A 25605-nucleotide genomic window follows, 5' to 3' on the forward strand; every position below is an offset into this window, starting at 1 on the left:
ACAGCATTGTGTAGAAGGCCAAGTCCACAGGCCGGGCGCGGCTGCGCGGGTGAGAGAGGCCCCCGGGAAGGTGGTGGTGGTGGGGAGGGGGGTGGCGGCGGGCTCGGGGCCGCGAGCGCGCGCCAGGCCCACCACCCCTCCCCGGGCCCGGCCCCTCGGCTGGAGGAACCCACCCTGAGCGGAGGAGGAGAGGGGCGGGGTGTGGGACGCCCAGAGGCCGGCGGCCGCTTCCCCGCCCACCGCCCCACCCACGGGCGCGCAGCCCGCCGGCCCGCCCGCCGGGAGCCCGCGGGGGAGACACCTTCCGTCCCCGCCCCTCCGCAGGTCACCTCCCGCCACGCCCCTTTTCTCTCAGCCCCGGCAGCCGGCAGGCAAGGAAGTGTCGTGAAAGCGGGCCCAGGAAACTTTACCCGGGGTAACAGCCGAGGCGCTTTACGGCGACGGCGGCGACGGCGGCGGCGGAGTGGGAGCCTTGGCGGCGGCAGCGGTGGCGGTAGCCGCGACGACGACAGCGACGACGACGGCGGCGGCTGAGGCAGAGGAGTGGCGGTAGCAGCGGCGGGGACCCGTGCGGGGTGAGCCGGCCGGAGTGGGGCCGGGAGGGCGCCGCGGGGCGGGTGACAGTGAGCGCTTGGGCCCCGGCGGACGGTGGCCTGCTGAGGAGCTGGGCGGCGCTGAGGAGCGGCGGCGGGCGGCGCGGAGTTGGGGGGCCGCTCGGTGAAGGCCGGGGCGGTTTCGGCCTTTGTTTCCCCCCCCTACCCCCCGCACACACCTCTGCCGCGCCCTCCCCTCCGGTCCCCTCCGCCGCCCCGGCTGCTCGGCGCTCGCCGGCCGAGGCTCATGGCTTCCTCCCTCGGTGTGTGTCGCTCCTAGGATGGCGGAGGTACCGCCTGGGCCTAGCAGCCTCCTCCCACCACCAGCGCCTCCGGCCCCGGCGGCCGCCGCCGAGCCCCGCTGCCCGTTCCCGGCGGGGGCCGCCCTCGCCTGCTGCAGCGAGGAGGAGGAAGACGACGAGGAGCACGAAGGCGGCGGCGGCAGGGGCAGGGACCGGGACCGCGGCGGCCAGAACCCGGCGGGCGGCGAGGCGGCGGCGGCCAAGGGGCATCCGCGTCTCCGCTGCCCGCCGCCGCCGCCGCCGCCTCCTCCACCGGAGCAGCAGCAGCAGCAGCTCAACGGCCTGATCAACCCCGAACTGCGACACCTCCGGGCGGCCGCCTCCCTCAAGAGCAAGGTCCTGAGTGCAGCAGAGGCGGCCACCCCGGACGGGGACCCTAAAGTGACTGCCACAAAAGGTGCCGGGGTACACACGGGCGAGAGACCCCCTCACTCCCTCCCCAATAATGCAAGAACTGCGCTCCCCAGCCCGACAGAGGCAGCGGCGGAGAGCGACCCCGCGGCGGCCCGCAATGGACTGGCCGAGGGCCCCGAGCTGGAGGAGGAGGAGGAGGAGGAAGATGATGATGAGCAGGTGCGACTCCTGTCTTCGACCCTGACCGTCGGTTGCAGTTTAAGAAGCCCCTCGGGTCGGGAGGTCGAGCCTGGGGAGGATCGGACGATAAGATATGTCCGCTATGAATCCGAGCTCCAAATGCCTGATATCATGAGACTGATCACCAAAGATCTGTCTGAACCCTACTCCATTTATACGTATAGATATTTTATCCACAACTGGCCACAGCTGTGCTTCTTGGTAAGTGGATGGTATGAAAAGTGGGCGAGTCCAACAGAGATCCAGGACATGGAGGGCAAAGGGAAGTGTGAGGAGGGAGTCTTGCAAGTGGATATATCCTGCATTTCGTAGATCCTTACAAGTACACACAATCCTAGTTATTTTAGTGGAACAGTCTGGAAGGTAAGACTTTGTGATCTGGATTAACTTGATACTGATTGCAGTAAGCCTATAGGAGAGAAGAGGGTCCTTATGTCCTGTTTACATTAGCTTGTAATTATATTTATCCATCTTTACCCTTCCTCATCCTCCAAGCATTTCACATTCACTTAACTTGAACATACTTCTCTCCAGATGCAGGCATTATTAATCTCTCAGTGACAGCCACAGTAGGAATTGTCAGTCACCTTGCTGTCGGGCCACATTGGAGCATTTAGTCTTACATGTATGTTCGGTAATTATGGGGATTGTTTTCCTCTTCAACAGGACAATAAACTGTTGGAGCCAGCTTTGCTTTCTGGTGCTTCATTGCAGAAGATGCTACTAACACTGTTGGCTGGTTGAAAGACTCTTGAAATTGAACAGACTACCTTTCTGTGGCTTATAGGGAAATTTAAGTGTGAACTTGTTATTTTGATTCTTTTTTTTTATTTAAAGAAACCGACCAAAGAGAAAAACATTGGTACTAGTTTGTGTGTGTGTGGGTGGGTGGGAGGGTGTGATTGTAAAAATTATTTTTAGTTACGTGTAAGTCAAAATTACTTGGTTATGTGACTACCAGTAATTTCCTTACAGAAATATTGACCCAGTTTCAGTCTCTGAAACCTTAAGTATTGACAGTGGGTATATGCTTTTGCATCATATACACACATGCTGTCATTGAAACATGCGTTTAAAAAGGAGTGTTTTGGGCCAGGAGTTTGGCCTAATGGTAGAGTGCTTGCCTACTAGCATGCAGGAAGGCCCGGGTTCAATTTCTCTCAGTACCACAGACATACAAAGAGCTGGAACTGGTGCTGAGGCTCAAGTGGTAGAGCTCTAGCCTTGAGAAAGTCCAAGGACAGTGCTCAGGCTCTGAGCTCAAGCCTAGGACTGGCAAAAAAAAAAAAAAAAAAAATGTTTTATGGTATGAGAGAAAAGCTACCATTGTTATTGGTTTTAACATTGACTTAGTTGCAGTTATTCCTTGTAGTATGTTTTGACAACACTTTCAGAATCTGACAAACATAACCTAAGCATAATAATACAATAGTAGCTTTGCTATGTGTGTGTGTGTGTGTGTGTGTGTGTGTGTTTACTTAGTACTTTTCCTTACATTTTATGTACTATTTTATGTTCTAGAAAACTGCTCTTGTATCGAAAGTGCTAAGATGTTTATGTCTATGAAAGAGGGAAAATGATAGCACAATTACACATGCCACATCAAATGTCATTTTTAGCAGTTGTCATTGCTAAAAATTGCACATTGATTTAATTGTAACGTAACCCACAAGTGCATTATCCGCCATTTAAATTGAAATAGGGCTGGGAATATGGTTTAGTGATGGTGGGCTTGCCTTATATGTGAGACCCTAACGTTGATTCTCAGCACCATACAAAAAAATTGAAGTAGATGTTTTTCTGTCAGTAGTGTACATGTTTAATCATTTTATACACCTAAATTTCTTTCAGTTTGCCTGCTATTTTGAAGTCTAGTAAATTTCATAAGCTATACTCTTTAGACACTCCCCATTTGAGTTAGTTTGTACTTTAGCCTTTGTTAGGCAAAGTTAATGTTAAATTTTGGAAATGTAGAAATTGAAATAAGTACAGGTGGTTGGCCTATATAGTACAAGTATGAGTCTGGAGGGCAGTTTGAATTTCTCATAAGAAAAAAAATTTAATTTACTTATTTTAAAAGAATATATGAGGGCTGGGAGGTTGGCCTAGTGGTTAAAGTGCTTGCCTAGCATGCATGAAGACCCGGGTTCAATTCCTCGGTACCACATACATAGAAAAAAAAAAAAAAAGAATATATGAGAGGATCCCTAGAGACAATCTAAGCCCAAACTTTTTGTTGTTGTTTGTTTAGATTTGTTTTTTTCCTTGAGAAAGAGTGACTTTAAATGTGGCAGAGTGGTAAAAGTAGAAAGTAGGCTCCTGGCCTTTTATTTTGGTTAACAAGTAAGATGGGTAAAAATGACACACCTTTGACCCATTTTGTAAAACTCATTGTGTCACAAAGTTGACTTCACCAACAACATTCTCAAGAGATTAGAAACCTGCAGAATGTTTTTGGTTTCCATGATAAACCTCTACTGGGTCACATGGAATGTATGAAGTTAAACTGTACAAAATTGTTAATATTTGATTGATCAAAAAGTAAGTTTTTTGTAGCCCCATAGCTGTTGTAAAAAGAGGACTATGCAAATGTGAGATGCTTTCTGTGCTTTTACCTCTTTAGAGGTTCTACCCGTAGCTTTAAAATTTACCACTACCAGTACAATTTAGTACTTCCATTTATTTGTTTTAAATTTAACTTTCTGCCTTTCCTCCAGTTTTCTGTGTGTAGTATTCTGGAATTTTGGAGTCTTTCACATCATGTATATTTTCATGGTTTTTTAGCCATACAAGCCATCCTACTTTTGGAATTTACTCTTATCAGAGATTTTCAATTTTCCTCCTTGTAGGGGGAAAAGACATTTAAAGTATGAGTTCCAAAAGCACATACAGAAGCTTTAGTTTGGAAATTTCAAACTATTTAGAGATTATTGTGTAATTGTACTTAATAGCAGTTTATGAAATGTATTAATCTTTACTATCAACATTTCATTAATTACAGTATACTGCAATTTTATTTATAGATGATGTATAACTTGACCTTCAGATTCCTAATTAGGAAAATAATCTAAGAACTATAGTTTTTTCTTTTACTTATCTAGTAAGTAAAGGAAGATTACTTTGAAATTCCTATTTTAAGAGTATTGTCTAGGTTTTTTTTTTTTGGAGTAGTCCTGGGCTTGAGCTCAGGGCTTGAGTACTGTCCTTGGGCTTTCTCAAGGCTAGAGCTCTACCACTTGAGCCTCAGCACCACTTCCAGCTTTTTCCTACGTATGTAGTACCAAGGAATCGAACCTGGATCTTTGTACATGCTAGGCAAGCACTCTACCACTAGGCCAAACTCTCGGCCCTGTATTGTCTAGTTTTATAGTGCTTAGGAGTGTTTTGAAATTTTATCTTTTGTGTGTACGCGCATGTGTGACCATGTGCACACGTGCATACCAGTCCTGGGGCTTAAACTCAGGGCCTGGGCACTGTATCTGAGCTTCTTTTGCTAGCTTCTTCTCAGGCTAGCTCTCTACCACTTGAGCCACAGCACTACTTCAAGCTTTTTCTATTTATGTGGTACTGAGGATCAAACCCAGTGCTTCATGCATACTAGGCAAGCACTCTCCCACTAAGCCATATTCCAAGTCCTTTTATCTTTTATGAATAGCTTATTAAGTATGATTTAGCTGGCATATAGTTTTCGAGTACAGATTTAGGTAGATTTCTCTTTCACATGATCCTAGCTTATGAGATAAAGTACAAAATATTTTTTTGGACTTTTTTTAATTGCTATAAAAGTGATCTATAAAAGATTGCTAAAAAGAGGTTACAGTTATACAAGTCAGACAATGAGTACATTCCTGTGTGTATGTGTGTGTATGTATGTGCTTGTGTGTATTTGGTCATGGAGCATGGAGCTTTGAACTCAGGGCCTGAGCTCTTTTGCTCAAAGCTAGCATTCTATGACTGAGCCACAGTGCCACTTTTGGTTTGCTGGTAGTTAATTGACAATAAGAATCTCTCAGACTTCGCTGCTCTGCTGGCTTTTTTTTTTTTTTTTTTTTTTTTTGCCAATCTTGGGGCTTGGACTCAGGGTCTGAACACCTCTCAAAGTTAGAGCTCTACCTGTTTGAGCCACAGCACCACTTCCGGCTTTTTCTATGTATGTGGTACCAAGGAATTGAATCCTGATCTTCGTGCATGCTAGGCAAGCACTCTACCACTAGGCCAAAGTCCTTGCCCCAGTGCTGAGAGTTTTTGAGAAATATTTTCAATAGTAATACTGGAAATTTTAATTAAAGGAGTCTTAGCATGTAACAGCATAGCATTTAACAGTTCAGAAAGCTCATGTTTTATGAGCTTATATTAATATAATATGAGTTGTAGATATTTATTTCATTTTCTTTTTTCTTTTGCCAGTTCTAGGGTTTGAATTCAGGCCTGGGCTCTGTCCCTTAGCTTCTTTTGCTCAAGGCTAGCACTCTACCACTTGAGCCACAATGCCATTTCTGGCATTTTCTGTTTATGTGGTTCTGAGGAATTGAACCCAGGACTTCATGCATGCTAGACAAGTACTCAGCTACTAAGCCTCATTCCCAGCCCTATTCTTTTTTTTTGTTTTTGAGACAGGGCTCCTTCCCTGCTTCTCAAAATGGCCTTAAACTCAAAATTCTTCTTTACCCTCCTGAATGTGATGTGCTATTGATACTCTTAGTGCTTAATGGTAATTACATGTGTTGGCAGGAGTATCCTAAAAATCAGGCCATCATACATTATAAACTTTATACCTTATAAACTGTTCCATACCTTCTGAGCAATCCCTTTCCTGAGAAAGTATTATCTTTTTTTTTTCTAATTGAAAGTTAACTACCAGGTATAGTATTAAGTGTATTTTCATACTTCTATTTCATAATAAATATAAAGACAATATTGATGGGAAAATAGTGTGGTATATTTGCTAATCAATAGCTTATTTTTCTTATTTTTTCTCTTCAAAACTTAAATGAGTCCTTGCTGAAAATAAGTATAATTACCTGTACCTGTTGTATTTTTTATTTAATTTGTTGATCTTGGCGCTCAAACTCAGTGATTGAGAGCTGTCCCTGAGCTTTTTGCTCAAGGCTAGTGTGCTTTACCAGTTTAAGCCATAGCTTAAATTTTCTGGTGGTTAATTAGAGATAGAGCCTGATGGACTTTATTACCCAGATCAGCTACGAACTATGATTCTCAGATCTCAGCCTCCTGAGAAGCTAGTATTATAAGCATGAGCCACCCAGGTTTTGCAAGGAGACTTATGGAAATTTTGTCTTTCCCCAAGTCTGGCAAGGAGACTCATGGAAATTTTGTCTTTCCCCTAAGTTTTGTTTTGTTTTTTTTTTTTTTTTTTTGCTAGTCTTCGGCTTGGGCTCAGGGCTTGAGCACTGTCCTTGGACTTTCTCATGGCTAGCACTCTACCACTTGAGCCTCAGCACCACTTCCGGCTTTTTGCTACGTATGTGGTACCGAGGAATCGAACCCGGGTCTTCGTGCATGCTAGGCAAAGCACTCAACCACTAGGCCAAACTCCCGACCTTCCCTAAGTTTTAATAAGCACAAAGATTCAGCTGCTAAAGACAATTGAGAGATTCCTTAAACCAGAATATTTGAAGGAGTTTTGCAATTTAGATATTTAAAATTATCATTGCTCTCATTAGCATTCCCATTATCTCTTTCTCAAAAACGTTAACTAAGGGTTGGTCGCTGTTTTCCTTTGGTAATAGTGCAAGTGCTTGATGGCAATGTGTTCTTCATAACTGTTTGTTTATTTTTAAGGCCATGGTAGGGGAGGAGTGTGTAGGTGCCATCGTTTGCAAGTTGGATATGCACAAAAAGATGTTCCGCAGAGGTTATATAGCCATGTTAGCCGTGGATTCCAAATACAGGAGAAATGGCATTGGTAAGGAAAATATTTCACTAAAAAGATGAATATGTTATTTTCATTTTTGTGTCTTGAAAGAGATTTCACTGTAAAAATGTAGAAATGAACTTAAAGGTAAGGAAGAGATTAATATTTTTATTTTGAAGTAATAATTTTCAAAAAGTTTTGCATTTTCCTGCTTTTAGTATCTAATCCTTTGAAAGCCTGACAGTATTAAAATATATTAATCATGTTAATAGAGAGCTATGATATTGAGCTGTAATTTTTGAGACACAATCTCAAAAAATGAATTATTTTCCTAATATTTTAAGCTTTTTATTTCTTTTTCTTTTTGTCAGTTGTGGGCTTTAAACTCTGGGCCTGGATGTTGTCCCTGAGCTCTTTAGCTCAAGGCATTTGCCCTACCCCTTGAGCCACAGCACCATTTCCGGTTTTCTAGTGGTTAATCAGAGTCTCATGGACTTTGGTGCTCAGGCTGGCTTTGAACTGCGATCCTCAGATCTCGGTCTCCTGAGTAGGTAGGATTATGGGCGTGAGCCAGTGTGCCCAGCTTTTTTTTTTTTTTGAGACATCTAGTTGCCCAGGCTGCTTTCCTTGAGCTCATGGGTTCAAGTGATTCTCCAGCCAAGGCTTTCCAGATGTTGACACTGACTGCATTCATGTGCCACTGTGCACAGCCAATATATAAGGCTTAACTGTCTTTTTGAAATAGTTTTGTAACTTTTCATGAGATTTTTATTGAAATCAGCTTGGTTTATACATACAGCAAGTTTGGTTCTGATGCATTGGAAAGTGCTGAGAAGGACGAATGATAGGCAGCCGTTTGATGCATGCCAAAGGCAATAAACAGTGACTTTAGAGTTTCATTCAGATGTTTATATATATTGTATGAAATGCACACATTTTGATGTATAGTTTGAGAAATAAAATCACCTTAATTAACTCAGATTTTGCAGTTTTTTCCTTGTGCTATCTCCAATATATCTGACTTTAAACTATATCAACATTTGCTAGATGACACCATGAGAGTGCTAGAGTTTGTTGTATCCATGCTTACTATAGAGTTTGCAGGAATTGACTATGTCTTGGCCAACAGTAGCACATTGAATTCTTGTGAGGCTGTCTTGTGTCTGTCAGTGGTTTAGAAAGTCTTTGGCAAGATCAACTCAGGTCATGCACTAAGTTCTGGTCAGCTCAAGGAGTTCCTGGGTTTCTCTGTCTATAGCATAATTTGCTTTTTTCTTTCTTTCTTTCCTTTTTTCTTTTTGTCTGTTGTGGGGTTTGAACTCTGGGCCTGGACACTGTTTCTGAGCTCTTCAGCTTAAGGTTACCCTCTACCACTTGAGGCACAGCACTACTTCCGGTGGTTAATTGGAGCTAAGAGTCTTGCATGAAAGATCTCTCAGCTTCAGATCTCAGCCTCCTGAGTAACCAGGCATGAGACTCCAGTGCCCTGTTCTTTTTTCCTTTCTTGTACCTTCTGGCAGAATAAAATGTGGAGCAAATAGTTCTATCTGTTAAAAGAGAATATATTAGGAGAGAGGTCTTTTAAGAAGAATCTTACTGTATGTAGGTTCTCTTGGCTTTTTTGGTCTTGTATTTTTTTTTTTCCAATTTGACATGCATGGTCAGTATATTTGCATTCAAGATAGACCCTTCCAGTTAATACTTTAATGCTAATGAATATTATAATTTAGGTTCTTTAAGAAACTTGGTTATATTTTTCCTTCATTAATACTGTGATCTATATTCTAGGTACTAACTTGGTTAAGAAAGCTATATATGCTATGGTTGAAGGAGACTGTGATGAGGTAAGTCTTAATTGCTTAGTACCTTTATTCTGGGTATTAAAAAAAAAATTCTGTGGCCAAGAGTGTAGCCTAGTGGTAGAGTCCTTGCCTAGCACGCAGGAAGCCCTTGGTTCTATTCCTTGGTACACATACACAGAAAAAAACCCTTGAGCTATGGCTCAAGTGGTAGATGAGCACTAGCCTTGAGGAGGAAGCCCAAGGACATTGCCTAAGCCCTGAGTTCAAACCCCAGGACTGGCAAAAAATATATATATATTTTAAAATAATAATTGTACTTACAGGTTTTATTGCAAATTCTTTACCCAAATACAACTTACAGAGAAAATTCTAATTAAAAACAATAATTTTGACTTAGGATAAATTTTAAAGTAATGGAATTAAATTTTTTCAGAATGTAAAGGTGAAAATCCTAGGCATTTTCAGTAAATGATGGCATTCAGAAACTGTTATCAGACCATTTAAGTAAGGTAGTTCTGTTTACAAACTCAGTTTAATTTGTTTACATATTGAAAAAAAATCTCAAAGCATAAAATAATGATAATCTCAGAAAATGAAGGAGTGTACTAGTACACAGATTTGAACCCAGGTTTGCAAGGCTGACACTTTTACCACTTGAGTCAATCCTTCGGTGCTTGCTTTTTGCTGGTTATTTTGGAGATGACCTCTTCACATGTCAGCTTTCTAAGTAACTAGTATTACAAATGTGAATCATTGACCCCCAAACCTCTATATATTAACATAAGAGCATTTTCTTTCTCTTCAGCTTGTTTGGAAGACCTAATGGTAGAAACAGTATCTTGATATATCCCTATACCACTGTGCCTTCTGTACTCAGCAAATATCATTGATTAAAAACATCAATAGTTACTGAAGGGAACATATAAAAATTAGAGAAATAGAGATGTCTTTACTAGAGCAAGAGCAAATTACAGAGAAAGTTGTACTGAGCAATATAAGTGTTCATTGTCTTTATTAGATGGTGTATTTGTGCTTGTGTTGGTTCATAAAGTATCTTTCACTATCTTCATGCTTTTAAAGTCCTTATCAATTATTTTCTTTTTTCTTTCTTTCTTTTTTTTTTTTTAGTCAATCATGGGGCTTGAACTCACTGGGCACTTTTGCTCAAAGCTAGCACTCTACCACTTTGAGCCATAGTACCACTTTGAGTTCTCTGCTGGTTAATTGGAGATAAGAATCTCTCTGACTTTCCTGCCTGGCCTGGCTACAGACTGCAATCCTCAGATCTCAGCTTCCTGAGTAGCTAGGATTACAGGCATGAGTCACTCACTAGCGCCTACCTTTTCACTGATTTTCTTTTTATAAAATTTATTTTTTATTTTTTGGTGGCTGGGAAAAATACGAATCCTTTACGAATTTGTGTGTTATCCTTGCACAGAGGCCATGCTTATCTTCTGTGTATTGTTCCTGTTTTAGTATATGTACTATTGAAATGAACACTTACCACTCATTTTCTAAGCATATTTTTATGCTGTTTTATACAAGTGAAGTTATTCTGCAGTGATTAGCCCCTTGGTGCCAATACTGGTTAGTTGGAGATAAGACTCATGAGCTTCCCTCGCCCCAGCAGCTTTGAACCCTGATTCTCAATTGACAGCTTTTTGAGTAGCTAGTATAGACAGGCACCACCATGGCAACAATTCCTTTTATTTAAAAATATCTCATTCATTTGCATGTTAAAATACAAACATTTAATACAGAGTATTCTCATCATCATCGTTCAGGATAGCAAATTATGATATCAAATTATGATATGATATGTGAAAATATTGGGTAACAGCACAGTGATACTATCATAGGATTTTATGATATTTACCCTAACGGATAATTCATAGGTGGTAAAGGATATCACATTGTTGACAACTTTCAGTATCTGAAAGTAAAAGTTATTCAAACTTATGGTTAAATGGATAACTAAAATTTGCAGGAAATAATTGAATTCAGAATCCAAGTGTCTTGATGTTTGATTTATACCTACTTACATTTACTTGGTCAGAAGATCTTGATGAGAAGTCAAGATTCACAAAAGTTACTCTTAACAGTTTGGAGAAATCTTACTGGATTGATGGATGTATTTTGGGCTGTTGCTGATAAATAGGGAATTATTTCCTGTGAACAAGATATTAGAGCCATCAAATATGTTCTCCCTGTGGTTAAGCTTTTTTTTTCTTTTTTGCCAGTCCTGGGGCTCGAACCCAAGGCCTGAGCATTGTCCTTGGGCTTTCTCAAGGCTAGAGCTCTACCACTTGACCCACAACACCACTTCCAGCTTTTTTCTATGTATGTGGTACTGAGGAATCAAACCTAGGTCTTTGTGCATGTTAGGCAAGCACTCTATCACTAGGCCAAATGCCTGGACCCTGGTTAAGCTTTTTAATGGTTGTCCTAATCACTACCAGTAAAACAAGCTGTGTAGTTACTAATTAATCAAATGCTAAATAGTATTAAGGGTGTTTTTTTTTTTTTAAATTCTAAGCTGTGATTGATTTTGATAAAACTGTTTTAGTGCCAGTAAATCCTAAATTAAAGATAACATTAAATAGATAACATCAATTTTTTTTTTTTTGCCAGTCCTGGGCTTGAACTCAGGGCCTGAGTACTGTCTTTGGACTTTCTCAAGGCTAGAGCTCTATCACTTGAGCCTCAGCACCACTTGCGGCTTTTTTCTATGTTTGTGGTGCCGGGGAATCGAACCCAGGTCTTCATGCGTGCTAGGCAAGTCTCTACCACTAGGGCAAAGTCCCGGCCCCTAGAGATATCATTTTAATATAGAAATTATTCTTTATTGTGGTCTTGAAAAATCAAATGCTGTTCATTTTTCTTTTCTTTTTTTTTTTAAATTGGTGCAATTCCTAGGGCTTAAATTCAGGGCTTTTTGTTGCTGTTTTTGAGCATTTTTGCTCAAGGTTAGTGTTCTACCATATATGAGCACAGCTCCTTTTTGGTGGAGATAACAATCTCATGGACTTTTCTTGCCTGGGCTGGCTTTTTACCCAATTTTTACATCTTAGCTTCCTGAGTAGCTAGGATTATAGATGTGAGCCACCAGTGTTCAGTCATTTTTCTTGCTGTGTGTGTGTTTCCATGTGTGCACCCACTCATGGTCTGCACTTTAACCATGTGGGAGAATAGCTATCTTTTTACTATTGTTTTCTTTTTGTGGGTCTTGGGTTTGAAATGAGGACCTTGCACTTTCTAAGCATGCACTCTACCATTTTTTTCATGTATTTTTTATTGTAATTAATAGAAGGGTTACATGATATTTGCCAGACAGAAGATGCATTAATTCACATACATTGATACCCTTCCACCTGTCTTGGTCCCCATTTCCTTCTCCCCCACCCCAACCCCTCATCTCATTTTCCCCCCTTCCCTATCCAATTTCAAATAACCAAACCATATTTCTCAACCTTTTTTTGCTTTAGTTTGTTTTTTTTTGTTGCTGTTTTCTTTTGTCAGTCATGGGACTTGAACTTTGGGCCTGGGCGTTTTCCCTGAGCACTTCAGCTCAAGGCTACAGCCCTGCTCCTTGAGTCACAGTGCCACTTGTAAGACTTTAAACCAAAAGGCATCTGTAGAGTTGACCAGATTATTAAAATAAGTTTAGGTTAAAAAAATATGTGAAATGGTCTGTTTATATTCATTGTTCTAAGGAAAACTGAAATTCTTTAAAAAATAGGACCAACTATAAAATATTAAGTATATGATTTTTCACTTTCATTAAACTCTCAACCTTCCTTTTAACATATTACTAAAAATTTAATCAGAAAGATATTTGAGATTTATGTCTATGTACCTGTTATATAATAAATACATAGAGTTTAAGATTTTATATATGTGCATCTACAGATATATGCTTTTATATATTAGCCTGGGCTAATACAAGTTTTTATTTTTTCTTACTGTGATTTTTACTAGCTTTGTATGTCAGAATTAGACATGTTAAAGCAGCATAGTGAAATACCTTATTTTCTTTAGATTTGGCACTGGCTGAAAAAAATCTAACCTTGAAAAAAGAAACAAGTGAATTTGTTGATTTGTGAATGATAACTTTATTACATATGTGCTTGAATTTGGTTGTACCTACCCACCTGCTCTGGCTGCCATATGTATAGTGGTGAAGACCGGCATCTCAGGCTTATATTTTATATTAGAGAAAGGAGTAAGATAAATACAAATAACTTAAGCTGGGTAATGGTGGCTCACACCTGTAATCCAGCTCATCACAAATCTGAGGATCACAGTTCAAGACAAACCCAGTCTGGAATGTCTATGAAACTCTTTAAAAAAACACAAAAATCAGAAATAGAGATGTAGCTTAACTAGTAAAATGCTAGTATTGACCAGAAGAATCACAGTGACAGTGTGCTAGGACCCTTCAAGCCCTAAGAGTATCATCAAAAATAAATGAATAAATAAATACAAATAACTTGAGCGAATTTTTGTTTGCTGTCTCTGAGCTCTTCAGCTCAAGCCTACTGCCCTACCCTTGAACCACAGTACCACTTCCTGTTTTCTAGTGGTTAATTGGAGATAAGGGTCTCACACATTTTAGTACCCAGGCTGGCTTTAAACTGCGATCCTCAGATCTCAGCCTCTGGAGTAGCTGGGCTTACAGGCATGAGCCACGTGCCAGGCTTGCGTGAATTTTTAAAAAGCGTCTTCCTTCTTTTTTTGGTTGGTCATGGGACTTGAACTCTGGGCCTGGGTGTTGTCTCTGAGCTCTTCAGCTCAAGGCTTACCGTCCTACCCCTTGAGCCACAGCACCATTTCCAAAAAGATATCTTCTAAAGTAAATATGTACTCCTGAAATGATAGATTTTCATGGTATTTACTTTTTTTTTTTTTGCCAGTCCTGGGCTTGAGCTCAGGGAATGAGCACAGTCCTTGGACTTTCTCAAGGCTAGAGCTCTACTACTTGAGCCTCAGCACCATTTCCGGCTTTTTTCTATATGTGGTACCGAGGAATCGAACCCGGGTCTTCATGCATGCTAGGCAAGCACTTTAACCACTAAGCCAAACTCCCGGCCCGGTATTTGTTTATTTTTTTCAAATGTTTATGGATAGTTGTTCAGTCAGTATTATTAACAAGACTTTTTTTTTGTTTTTTTTTTTGCCAGTCCTGGGCCTTGAACACCTAAGCACTGTCTTTGGGCTTTCTCAAGGCCAACCACTTGGGCCACAGCACCATTTCTGGCTTTTTCTATGTATATGTGACACCAAGGAATTGAGCTGGGTCTTTGTGCATGCTAGGCAAGCACTCTACCAATAGGCCAAACTCTCGGCCCTTAACAAGACTTTTTAAGCTGTAAATATCTTCGAACTCTTCATCTCTACAAGTCTGAAAATTAAGTTTTTAATTAATCTATGATTACCATGTTATTAATATCCAAATCTTGATCATAATACTTAATGTAAATTAAGTTTGTAGTATGTGACCTTAAGCATTTTTGCTTGAAAATTATGTCATTTAATTTTTTTTTCTTTTTATGTATGGTACATACTTGGGACCTTGTGCATGCTAGAAAACTGCACTATACTTCTAGTTCTTAATTTTTGACTCTTGTGTATTAAAAATATTTCTTCTGCAGGTGCCATTGGCTCATGTCTATAATCCTAGCTACTTAAAAAGAAACTGAGATCTGAGGATTGCAGTTCAGAGGCAGTTTGGGCAGGAAAGTCCATGAGAATCTTATATCCAGTTAGTCACCAAAAAACTGGAAGTAGAGCTGGAACTCAAGTGGTAAACACTAGCCTTGGGTGAAAAAAACTAAGGAACAGCTGTCATACTTGGAGTTTACATTCTGTTTCCCTCACACATACACATGCATGCACATACACATACATCTATACAAAAAAACCCAACAATAACCATAGAAATGAAAAAAAATTCTCCATAATAAACATTATAGTAGAATCAAATAAAAGAAAACCTACAATGTAGCTTTGCATTTTGATGTTTTCTTCACCATTCTTTCTTTCCATGTCTATGTGTAGTTTTTTTTAATGCCAATACTTTATTTTATTTAGTCTCACATATCCAAAATATAAAATTCTTTGCACTTTTTATTTAATACTGTTTCTGAAACTTGACATTATCTTCCATGTATTACAGTTCAGAGTAAGCCACATGTCATGTGCTCAATAGCTACCATATTAGCAGAATGGCTTTTAAGAATATTCATGTATAAAGAACTTGAGGATCTAGCCAGGCACGGTGGCTCATGCATGGAATCCTTGCTACTCAGGAGGCTGAGATCACGGCTCAAAGGGAGCTTGAGCATAGGTGTAGTTTTAATAGGCAATTTCTCTCTTGTCTAAATAACATACTATTGCAGACTGTTTACAATTTACTTTCAAATCTGAGACTTCTCTACTGCCTAATTTGCCTCTCCTAATGCTACTTATTTCTAGTGACATGCAAGTGAATGCACATACTCTATGCAAATTCCAGACATAAAATGCAGTAAGAATATCAAGGATCCTGTATTAGCAATAATGACCTGAGGAAATCTAAGTTTTAAAAAATTAAAATAGATACATAAGGGTAAGATAGAAGGCTATCATTTTTGCTCTCAAATTCTGAAAATGGAATAATTCCTTCAAATATTTTTTAAATTTGCACGTGCATATGTTATAATTTAGTGACCTTCATTTTATTGCTTTCAGTTAGACCTCATTACACTATCAACAGCTGTCATTGAGTTTCCTTATGGCATCTTTTTCAGTCTGTATTTTAAAAATGAGTGAAAAAGTGATATTTGGCTGTATGTGTATACTGTAGCTGAAACTTGGGGCCTCATACTCTTACTCAATGTGCTTCCTTAACAGCTGGCATTCTGGAGCTATGCCTCCATTCTGGCATTTTATTAGTTAATTGGAGATGGAGTCTCTTAGACTTTTATTCCCTAGCCAAGATTATAGGCATGAGCCTCTGGCACCTGGTGATGTTTGACTCTTTGAACTTACCTCACTCTGCATAATGAAGCCTAGCTCCATATACATTTTAAAAAATAATATAATCAATTTTTTAAAAAGAAAATAAATTTATTCATAATTTTTAGTTTCAAACAGCTTACTGATAAACTGTGCTACAGCTTTCTATAGAGCTAGGAAAATAGCTGACATAACACTCAAATACAGCAAAGAAACAATCTAGCAACCTGCCTAAATTATTATCTTAATGTCATAGAAAAGCAATTGTAAATGCACTGTATAATATTGTGAGCAAAAAGGCAATAAAGGGAATCTCTTGAAACACTATAAAATGTAGCATGTTATCAGGAAATGCATGATAACATCCTAACATTTCCTTTAAAGGATAGGTTTATCAATAAAATACATCTTAGAACTCTGGTATTGTGCTCCTAAACTGCAAGTCAATTGAATAAATGTCGGTCTATCTATAACATCAGCTTAATAAAGGACCCTTTTCCATTAACTTTTATAAATAAAAGAACCACAATTAAGTCTTAAAAAGGCAAAATGATTACATGGTTTGAGGTATAGGGTGAAAATTTGTGAAAACTCATTTGATACACAGCACATGTGTATTTTAGATATAACAGCAAAGTTAACACATTAAAAGTCAACTCTAGTTAATTTTTGTCTTGTGTGAACTTCCCATAATGAAAACCAAACTTTAGTAATAGACAAGCTGTGTTTTCCAACTATTTTTCAGGAGGAAGAAGGAATATGATGTCAATAAAAGTAAAGATATACAGATCCTAAGAAAGTCTTCCTAAAAAATTTTTGTTTTTCTTTGTAACTGTGTGTGTTTTGATTTCTTGTGTCATTCATGGGTTATAGAGCACTTCTGTTGATTTCATAGGCTGTTGTGAACAGAGCTCCAGTAAGTGGGCATGCAGATAGATTGCTGTACTTTCTTTCAGATAGATGCCCAAGAACATGTACGTACAGTAGGCTTCTTGAGGAACTTCTGTAATGATCCTGAGTGATTGGACTGTAGTTTACAACCCATCAACAGTGTAAAGGAATTTCTACACTCCCCCTCCCATCCTTGAATGCTTGTCAGCATTTTTTAGTTATTTTCTTATTAATAACCATTTTGACTGGGTTGTTACGTTTTTCATAAATCAACTATTTTGTATTTCTTCTTCTGAGAACTGTGTCCATTTCTTAGGTTGTTGGGTTGTTTTGTCATGTTTTTTAAGTTCTATGTATATTTTGGATATTAAACCTTTATCCATTGAATAGCCAGCAGAGATTTTCTCCTATTGGGATTGCTTTTGGTTCTGGTCATTACATCTTTTGATGTGCAGAAACTCATTTGATGCAGTCTTATTTATCTGTTTTTATACTTTTATTTTCAGGGAAATTGGAATTCTACTCCAAAAATAATTACCTGTATTTGCATCTTCCAGTTTTCCAATAGTAGTTTCAGATGTTGCATTTAGAGTTTTGATCTAGTTGGAGTTCATTTTATAAAAAGGGCATGGGGTGGGGAGAGAAAAATGGAGCTCTAGTTTCAGTCTCCTATGTATAGGTAGTCTGTTTTCCTAGCACCATTTTTTGAAATGGCTATGTTTTCCTCCAGTGTGTTTCTTGCTCTTTTTTGAAAAATTAGGTGACTATAACTAGTGTTTCATTTTTTGTATTATTATTATTATTATTTATTTTTCATTGGGCTTTGTGTCTGCTTTTGTTCTCATACCATGGTTTTTGTTACTGTGCTTCTGTAGTACAAGTTGAAGCCTGGTATTGTGATACGTCATGTTTTGCTCTTTTGCTTAGATTACTTTTGTTCTATTTATGCTTCCATATGAATTCAAAGATTGATTTTTCATATTTCTGCTAATGTCATAGAGATTTTATAGATATTACATTGAACAGCATTTCGCTTGTTTTAATTTTTTCAAGACTATAGTGAATGGGATTTTTTTCTGTTTTCTTTATCTGCCTGTTCGTTAAGCTATCCAGCGCAGTGCTAGTGTCTCATGCCTGTAATCCTGGCCACTCAGGTAGCTAAGATCTGAGGATTTCAAAGCCAGCCCAGGCAGGAAAGTGTCAGACTGCTATCTGCAAAAAAGGCTGGAAGTGGAGCTGTGGACTCATGTTGTAGATTTCTAGACTTGAATGAAAACAGCTTAGGAATAGTGCCAGGTCCTGAGTTCAAGCCCCAGGAGAGGGGGAAAAAAAAGGCACTGATATGTGAGTGTTGATCTTATAATTATCATATTTATTCAGAATTATCATTTTGATCCAGAATTAGTTCAGTAGAATCTTTTGGATCTTTTAAGTATTTTAGAATTAAATCATTGTGAATGGGGATAATTTGACCTCTTCCCTTTCTGTTTGAATCCTTTTTTTTTTTTCACTCTGAAAGTGTTCTATATTGAATGAGAGTGGAGAGAGTGGACACGCATCTCCAGACTTTAGAGGAAGTGATTTCAGTTTTCCTATGTTTGGTATGACATTGACTATAGGCTTATCCTTTGTTCTATTCAGATATGCAGTCTGTCTATTCCTATTTTTTGTTGTTTTTGTTGTCATTTTTGGGACCAGGCCTTGGCACTATCTCTGAACTTTTTTTTTTTACTTAGGGCTAGTGTTTTCCACTTGAGCCACAGCTTAGCTTCTAGCTTTTTGGTGGTTAAAATGTAGCTTTTTGGTGGTTAAGATGAGCTCAAGGACTTTTCTGCTGGGGCTGAACCCAGGTTGGCTTTGATCAGCCCAGCCAGGATTTGGACCTTGATACTCAGATCTCAGCCTTCAAAGACTAGCATTACAGGGGCGAGCTACCAGCACCTAACTCTTTTTCAGAGCTTTTTATCATGAAAAGATGTTGAATTTTGTCAGATTTTTTTGTATGTATCAGTTGATATGATCATGTGGTTTTAAAATAGGTATATATGTATGTATATATATAACATATATGGCATATATATAACATATATATATTAGCATAATGGTTCAGTTGTTTTTATTTTCCAGTAAAATAAAAGGTGATTTTTTTTTACCTTTTTACATGTTTATTGCTGTATTCATTATATGTATTTAATACGTTTAACAGTTTCACTGGAAACATTTTGGCTGTGTGACAGGATGTAAGATAAATAACAATAAAATGGAATTATTAAGTTATAAGGATTTTCATGAATGGTTTAGCTTAACTAAACTGTTTATAAGAAGCCTGGGTTCTGCATCCACCTTCTGTCACTTAGCAGTTGTGTGACAGGTGGCAAGTTATCTAACTTTTTCTACTGTCACTTTTGTCTTTGTACTGAGATATTGGTTCTGATAATTGAGTTTTGTTGTAAAGGAGCATTAATTAGGTCATTTAGCAGAGGTCAGTAGAAAGCATCTAGGTACTAGACAACAATGGAATACTTGCTCTCCATGAGCTTCTAGTTTACAGTGTTTAAAAAATGTCTAAACCTGGGAGTGGTGCTGTGGCTCAAGGGGTAGAGTGCTAGCTTTAAGCTGAAGAGCTCAGGAACAGTGCCTAGACCCAGAGTTCAAGCCCCACGACCAAGAACAACAACAAAAAAGTCTAAACTATAATGGTTTGGCTTATTCTCACGTAATAGTTCCATGTACCCAAGTGGGGTAAAAGAGATTTGGATAGCTAATTTCCGATATAAACCCAGATTTAATAGCTTATAAGAATATAAGTGGTTAAGTATTAAAGTATTTCTGAGCATTTTCTGTTCAGTTGAGTGATACATTTGATGAGAATAAATCATTTTATTAAATTTGAATATACCAAGAGAATCTTTGCATTCTAATTGGAGTACCTCTTAATGTAATTTTCTTCTTGGTAATTGAGCTTTATTTATTAGAATGCTGTCCAACCAGAATTTAACTCTTAACCATACTTTAGTTGTATCTCTATTTAGCTACCTAATAGATGTGCTTTGATATTTTACATTGTCAAATATCAGTAAGGAGGACCTAGATCCCCTTTGTGTTTTTCAAAGTGGGTTATATCTCCCATTTACTGTTGTATTTTATTCTGGGAAATGGTCAAGGGAAGTACTGAAGAGTAGTTACTATTAAGCCTTGGTTCATATTTGCACTCCCAGTTCTTGCTCAACTGGTTGCCTTAGGTTTTATTCATCTGTAAAATAAGAGATAACTGTTACCTATTTGATAGAGTTAGCTTTTCTTGGTTAAAAACTTCACATTAATTCTGTGAAGTAACTTAAAAATTTTGCTTTATTGCAGCTTTAGTGTTTCTTTTTTTTCTTTCTTTCTTTCTTTTTTTTTTTTGCAAGTCCTGGGGCTTGAACTCAGGGCCTGAGCACAGTCCTTGGGCTTTCTCAAGGCTAGAGCTCTCCCACTTGAGTCACAGCACCACTTCTGGCTTTTTCTAGATATGGTATCAAGAATTCAAAACAGCGTCTTTGTGCATGCTAGGTAAGCACTCTACCCCTAGACCAAACTCCTGGTCCCTGTGAGACTCATCTCCAGTTAACCATCAGGAAGCCAGAAGTGGAGTTATGAATCTACATGGTAGATAGAGCTTTAGTTGTAGAGCAGCAACCTTGGAAAAGCTAAGAAACAGCACCTAGACATAAGCTTAGTTCAAGCTCTCCAGTACCCCCACCAAGAAAAAGAAAAAAACAATCTCAAATGGAAGCTAATACTGTCTGTTCCTGTTAAGTTTTGATATCTGTAATGTTTAGACCAGTGGTTCTCAAAATCTAGTCCCTGTGGATGAGCAGTGTCAATATTACCTTATAATTTGCTTAAAGTGCAAATTCTTGGGTATCATCCCAAACATACTCAAATTCTAGAGGTAGGGGTCATTTCATTGAATCCTAATGCTTACCAGGGTCCAGAAGACTTCGGAAAAGGCCAAATAGTAACTGTTTTAGGTGTTGTGGACCTTAGCTCTTTGTGGCAGCTACTTAACTTTCTGTGTATCAAGAAAACCATAAATGTGTTTACATTGGTTGTCTTTGTTTATTGGCTGTGCTCCAGTAAAACTTCAGTTTTTTCTAGAGCTGAAGATCAAACCAAGTACTCTCTACCTACTAGGCAAGCTCTTTACTACTAAGCTACCAATATAATTCTGTTAAAGTCAGCAGGTACATTGAGTCAAGACTGTAGTCTAGACTTCTGGCATGTGGTAGGTTGTTTTTTGTTTTTTGTTTTTTTAACCAGGGTAACATGTTAATGAAATCTTAGGGATAAAAGATCAATTTGAATAGTTTCAAGAACTGTTTTAATCAATTTTTTGTTATCTTTTGTCACCTGGCTACCTTTACATCTTTTAGTATGAAACATTCTCAATACTAAAAATTCCAAACATCACAAGAATCAGGACAGAAAATAAGTCTCTAGTGATCCTACCCTTACCCTTACTTGACTCAAATGTAATTATTATTACCGTTATGATGACTTTTTTGTACATCAGTATTTTTATCATTGTTTTTAAACAAATCAGTATAGCATGTTTTTCTTAAATAATTGATCTGGTCATATGCTTTGTAAATTTTCCAAATTATGAAATTATAACATAGTTTTCTCTTATTTCTTTGAAGGTTGTTTTGGAAACAGAAATAACAAATAAGTCTGCTTTGAAACTTTATGAAAATCTTGGTTTTGTTCGAGATAAGAGGCTATTCAGATACTATTTAAATGGAGTTGATGCACTTCGACTTAAACTGTGGCTACGTTAAGAAACTGACATCAAAGAACAACTTCCAACCACAAAGAACCGACTTTTGCATGCAATGCAATTTGTACAGAATTGCTTTGCAGGTGGATTTAGTAATTTCCATACCGCTCTTATCTGTCAGTGTCTCATTGAGTGTCGCACAATATTTGTTGCACTTTGGCATGGCGCGTTTGTTCTGAATTAAAAGAGATTGTTTTAAACTTCAAAAGTTCTTTTGGTACCAACAAGATGTGCCAGTTGATAGCCAAGATTTGTTCATTTGCAAAATCTACTGACATTGTTATTTACATAGTGATCATTTTATCACAGAACCAGTGAGTGGAACATGATTTTTGTTCCTTAAAAAAAAAGCCAATGTAGATTGTAAAACTCTTAAGCATACTAACATTTCACATGAAACCTGCCATAGTTTTCTGAAGGGAGTGAGGGAAAAGCTTCAATTTAAAATTTTATTTTTCAATATTAAATTTCCATTCTTGAATTTTGGTACCTCAGTGATTAGTGAATGAAAAAAAAAAATGTAGGGTGGGATATGTCTTACAATGAGTAAAGATAACAATTAAATTGTGTCTGCCAGTGCCTGTGTAGATAAGTATTCTTGTCTTCTTCATCTATAGTTTTCTATTGCATGCTGACTTTTTCTTTTCTTTAAGGCCTTTACAAGCAGACTTTTATTTTTATTTAAATCTAAATTTGATAATAAATTATTTCAGATTTTTATAATTTGGATACTTTTTCCAGGTGAGTGACAGAGTGCTTTGCTTTAGAGGTCTCTTCTTTCCTTTTCAGTAAGAAGTTCAGTCTACTTGGAAAATGTTTGAGAAATAGCTCAAAACGGATGAGAAAAGTTGATGGAGCTGGGGAATTACTGGGTTTTGGATGCACTTTTTTTTTTCAAGAGTGGGGGGATTTTTTTGGAAAAGAATAAAAAAAATTAATGTAAATTGGTATGATTTTATTTAATCAAAATTATTGCTAAGCTGTGAAGAACAGCTTCAATAAAGTAGCTGGTTTTTTGTTTTGTTAATGTTTTTCCCATTTATCTAGATTTTATATTTTACTTCCATTTCTTAAAATGTTTCATTTTTGGTTCTTGGTCTTGGAAATAAATTCAAAGGTGCATTGTACCCATTTTAAGCTGCTTTATTTTCTTTTCACTTGTATGATCAGATTTTTGAGGAACTTTGTTCTATTCCTCCAGAGAGACAAAAAGGAGAAATGAAAATCTTTTTGTAAATGAGTTCTTAGGGTTTTCTAAACAGCTGTCTTCACTGTATTCAAGCTAATCAGTTCAGTGTAACAAATTTTAAAGTTAACCCATCTCAATTGAGTCAGTAAATCTGTATTGGATAATTTTATTTAATTGGGAAATCCAGGTACCCATAAGTAAAAGGATGAATTTTCTGAAAAAAAATTTTTGTAAGTATCTGTGTTATTTTTATTTGAATATGCTTTATATCTGTCTAGGATTTGGTTTGAATTTTATGACTATAATTACTGTATTTTAAAAAACCCTACCTCCATTAACAGTTGGTAAAGGCCCCTGTTCGGGAAAGTTTGATGCTTTTTGTTTTTTTTAAGGAAAGCTGCTCTTTGTTTATTATAGTGTTTTGAAAGTGAACATGGTAACAGTACTTCTAAAAATAAAGATACACAATTTATATTTGATGAAAATAAAAACTTTCTGTTGGGATCATTTATAATTCCTTATTTTTAAGAAAATATTTTCTTTCCATTTTTGCATTGCTCTTTAGAGTTTAACGGACAGAATATCGGTTATATTGAAGATATAATGACCACACAGTATTCAGCTTTTCTGCTGTCCAACTTTGTTTGGGTTATAATAGTCAAGAAATGTCAACCATAGTGATACTTCTGTTATTCTGAATAACTAAAGGAAACTGGTTAATGAAGGAAATGATAAAACAGTATTTACATCATCAAATTTTACTTTATTTTTCTCCTTTATATTTGATTTGCTGGTTCTTAGATACTGTTGGTGGACATACATTTGCTTGGCTCACTAATGGGGGCAGTTGTAAAGTAGACACATACTAAATTATCAGTTCAATCATTTTTATATTTTTGCCAGATTGTCATTGAAGCCACAACTACTGAACCTAACCCCAGAACTGTTGAATTAACTGGACTGATTGACTAGGCTTTTTAAAACATACCTATGTGATTAAAAAGTCAAATTGTTGGGGTTGGGAGTGGAGCCTAGTGGTAGAGTGCTTGCCTAGCATGCACGAAGCCCTGAGTTCGATTCCTCAGTACCACATACTCATAAAAAGCTGGATGTGGTGGTGTGACTCAAGTGGCAGGGCACTAGCCTTGAGCAAAAAGTGTCCAAGGATAGTGCCCCGGCCTGGAGGTTAAGCCCCAGGACTGGTTAAAAAAAATTTTTTTAAGTCAAATTGTTGCCATATCACTGCCATATTGTACCTTAAATCTTTAATTTGGGTGTGAGAAAATTACTTAAAATTGTAGCTTGATAATCAAACATCAAGTCTAAAAGCCTCCAAGTTGAACTAGCATCAAACTTAGGTTTTCATTTTTCTTATATCAGCTTAAAGTGGTTCCATTTATAATTGAGTGTTCACTTGGTTAAAACTGAGCAAGATTGGTATAACTTTCTTTTAACAAGGTTCTGCCTCTTTTAAACTGACTGTACTATCCACTGACACTGGTTTGGCGATGATACTGCTGAACATTTTGATATATGCTACTATGAAGCTTATATAGTTAGTTAATATTAAAACTGATGGATATACTACCAGTTTTGATATGTGGGCTAACTGTAACTTTCCTAATGTTGGAATGAAGCTACTTAATTTAGAGACGTCCACAGATACAAAACTATTGTTTTTGAAGGTGATGCCAACAAAATGTAAAAATTAGTTTAATATTTTGCTTCTTCAGGGTTCCTCCCTATTTGCTTGACAAGCAAGGAGTTTGTCTGTCATATTTTAACTTTCCTTGCCCTGTGTTACAGTATTAGCTGACACATATAAGACTAGATGTATATGCTATGATGTCTACAATCATGAAGTTCATCCCTGTCCAGGAGCATAGATAAAATCAAATCAGTAGTGCATCATTTACTTTTTAAGTGCACCATGACATCACTAAAATGAATGCTATAAACTTTCAGGGCTTTCTGGTTTATAAAGACATCCATAAATTATATTGACATCAGTTATGAGTTGAGTATAAGATAAAGTATGTACCCTAAAATATTGGCCTGTTTGACTGGATATTGCTTCATATTTTTTTTCCTATTGTCCCATATCCTTTTGGAGAGAGATTTAATGGGCTTTGAAATGTGCAAGCTGTCTAAGATGCAGTCAAATAAAGTATGGTTAAGTTGTGTTTGCATTTTTCTTTTAAAATGCAGCTATGTGCATTTTATGATTGGGTTTTGCTCTTTTCTACTCAAAAAAACTAGTTATTTGGAAGAAATAATTTGAAAGAAATGATAAACAATTGTTATCACTCTACTTTGTGTTCTGACAAAGTAAATTTGAAAATAACATGAAATTAATTTCCCTAAAAGCAATTATAGTTAATCAACTCACTACCAAATCGATAGCATTTTTGTATGCACTAATCTTAACCCCAACTTTTTTAGTATTTGTTCAATAGCAGTTATTCCTTTGACTTTTTTTTTTTTGGTCAGCTGTGGGACTTGAACTCTGGGCAAGTCCCTGAGCTCTTCAGTTTAAGACTACCACCC

The 25605-nt window shown here is 37.9% G+C and overlaps 1 protein-coding gene and 1 non-coding gene across 3 annotated transcripts; one reads left to right on the plus strand and one right to left on the minus strand.

Annotated features, from left to right (window-relative positions):
• The first annotated feature begins 375 nt into the window (after positions 1 to 375).
• Positions 376 to 23565, plus strand: Naa30 (N-alpha-acetyltransferase 30, NatC catalytic subunit). 2 transcript variants are annotated; one of them, XM_090344182.1, is made up of 5 exons: positions 376 to 575; positions 874 to 1468; positions 7289 to 7412; positions 9150 to 9205; positions 21733 to 23565. In XM_090344182.1, exons 2-5 carry the CDS (start codon positions 875 to 877, stop codon positions 21868 to 21870), a joined length of 912 nt encoding a protein of 303 aa, XP_090200308.1. In that variant the 5' UTR covers positions 376 to 575; position 874; the 3' UTR covers positions 21871 to 23565. The 2 variants fall into 2 exon arrangements, with proteins under 2 accessions (XP_090200308.1, XP_090200307.1); XM_090344181.1 differs by having other exon boundaries at positions 379 to 575; positions 874 to 1690.
• Positions 10557 to 10663, minus strand: LOC150054478 (U6 spliceosomal RNA). The gene has a single exon (XR_016537753.1). It is a non-coding gene; the product is annotated as a U6 spliceosomal RNA (small nuclear RNA).
• Positions 23566 to 25605: the final 2040 nt, after the last annotated feature.

Source organism: Megascapheus bottae, chromosome 14, assembly GCF_031878675.1.
Source record: "Megascapheus bottae isolate mThoBot1 chromosome 14, mThoBot2.hap1, whole genome shotgun sequence".
In the NCBI taxonomy this organism is placed as follows: domain Eukaryota; kingdom Metazoa; phylum Chordata; class Mammalia; order Rodentia; family Geomyidae; genus Megascapheus; species Megascapheus bottae.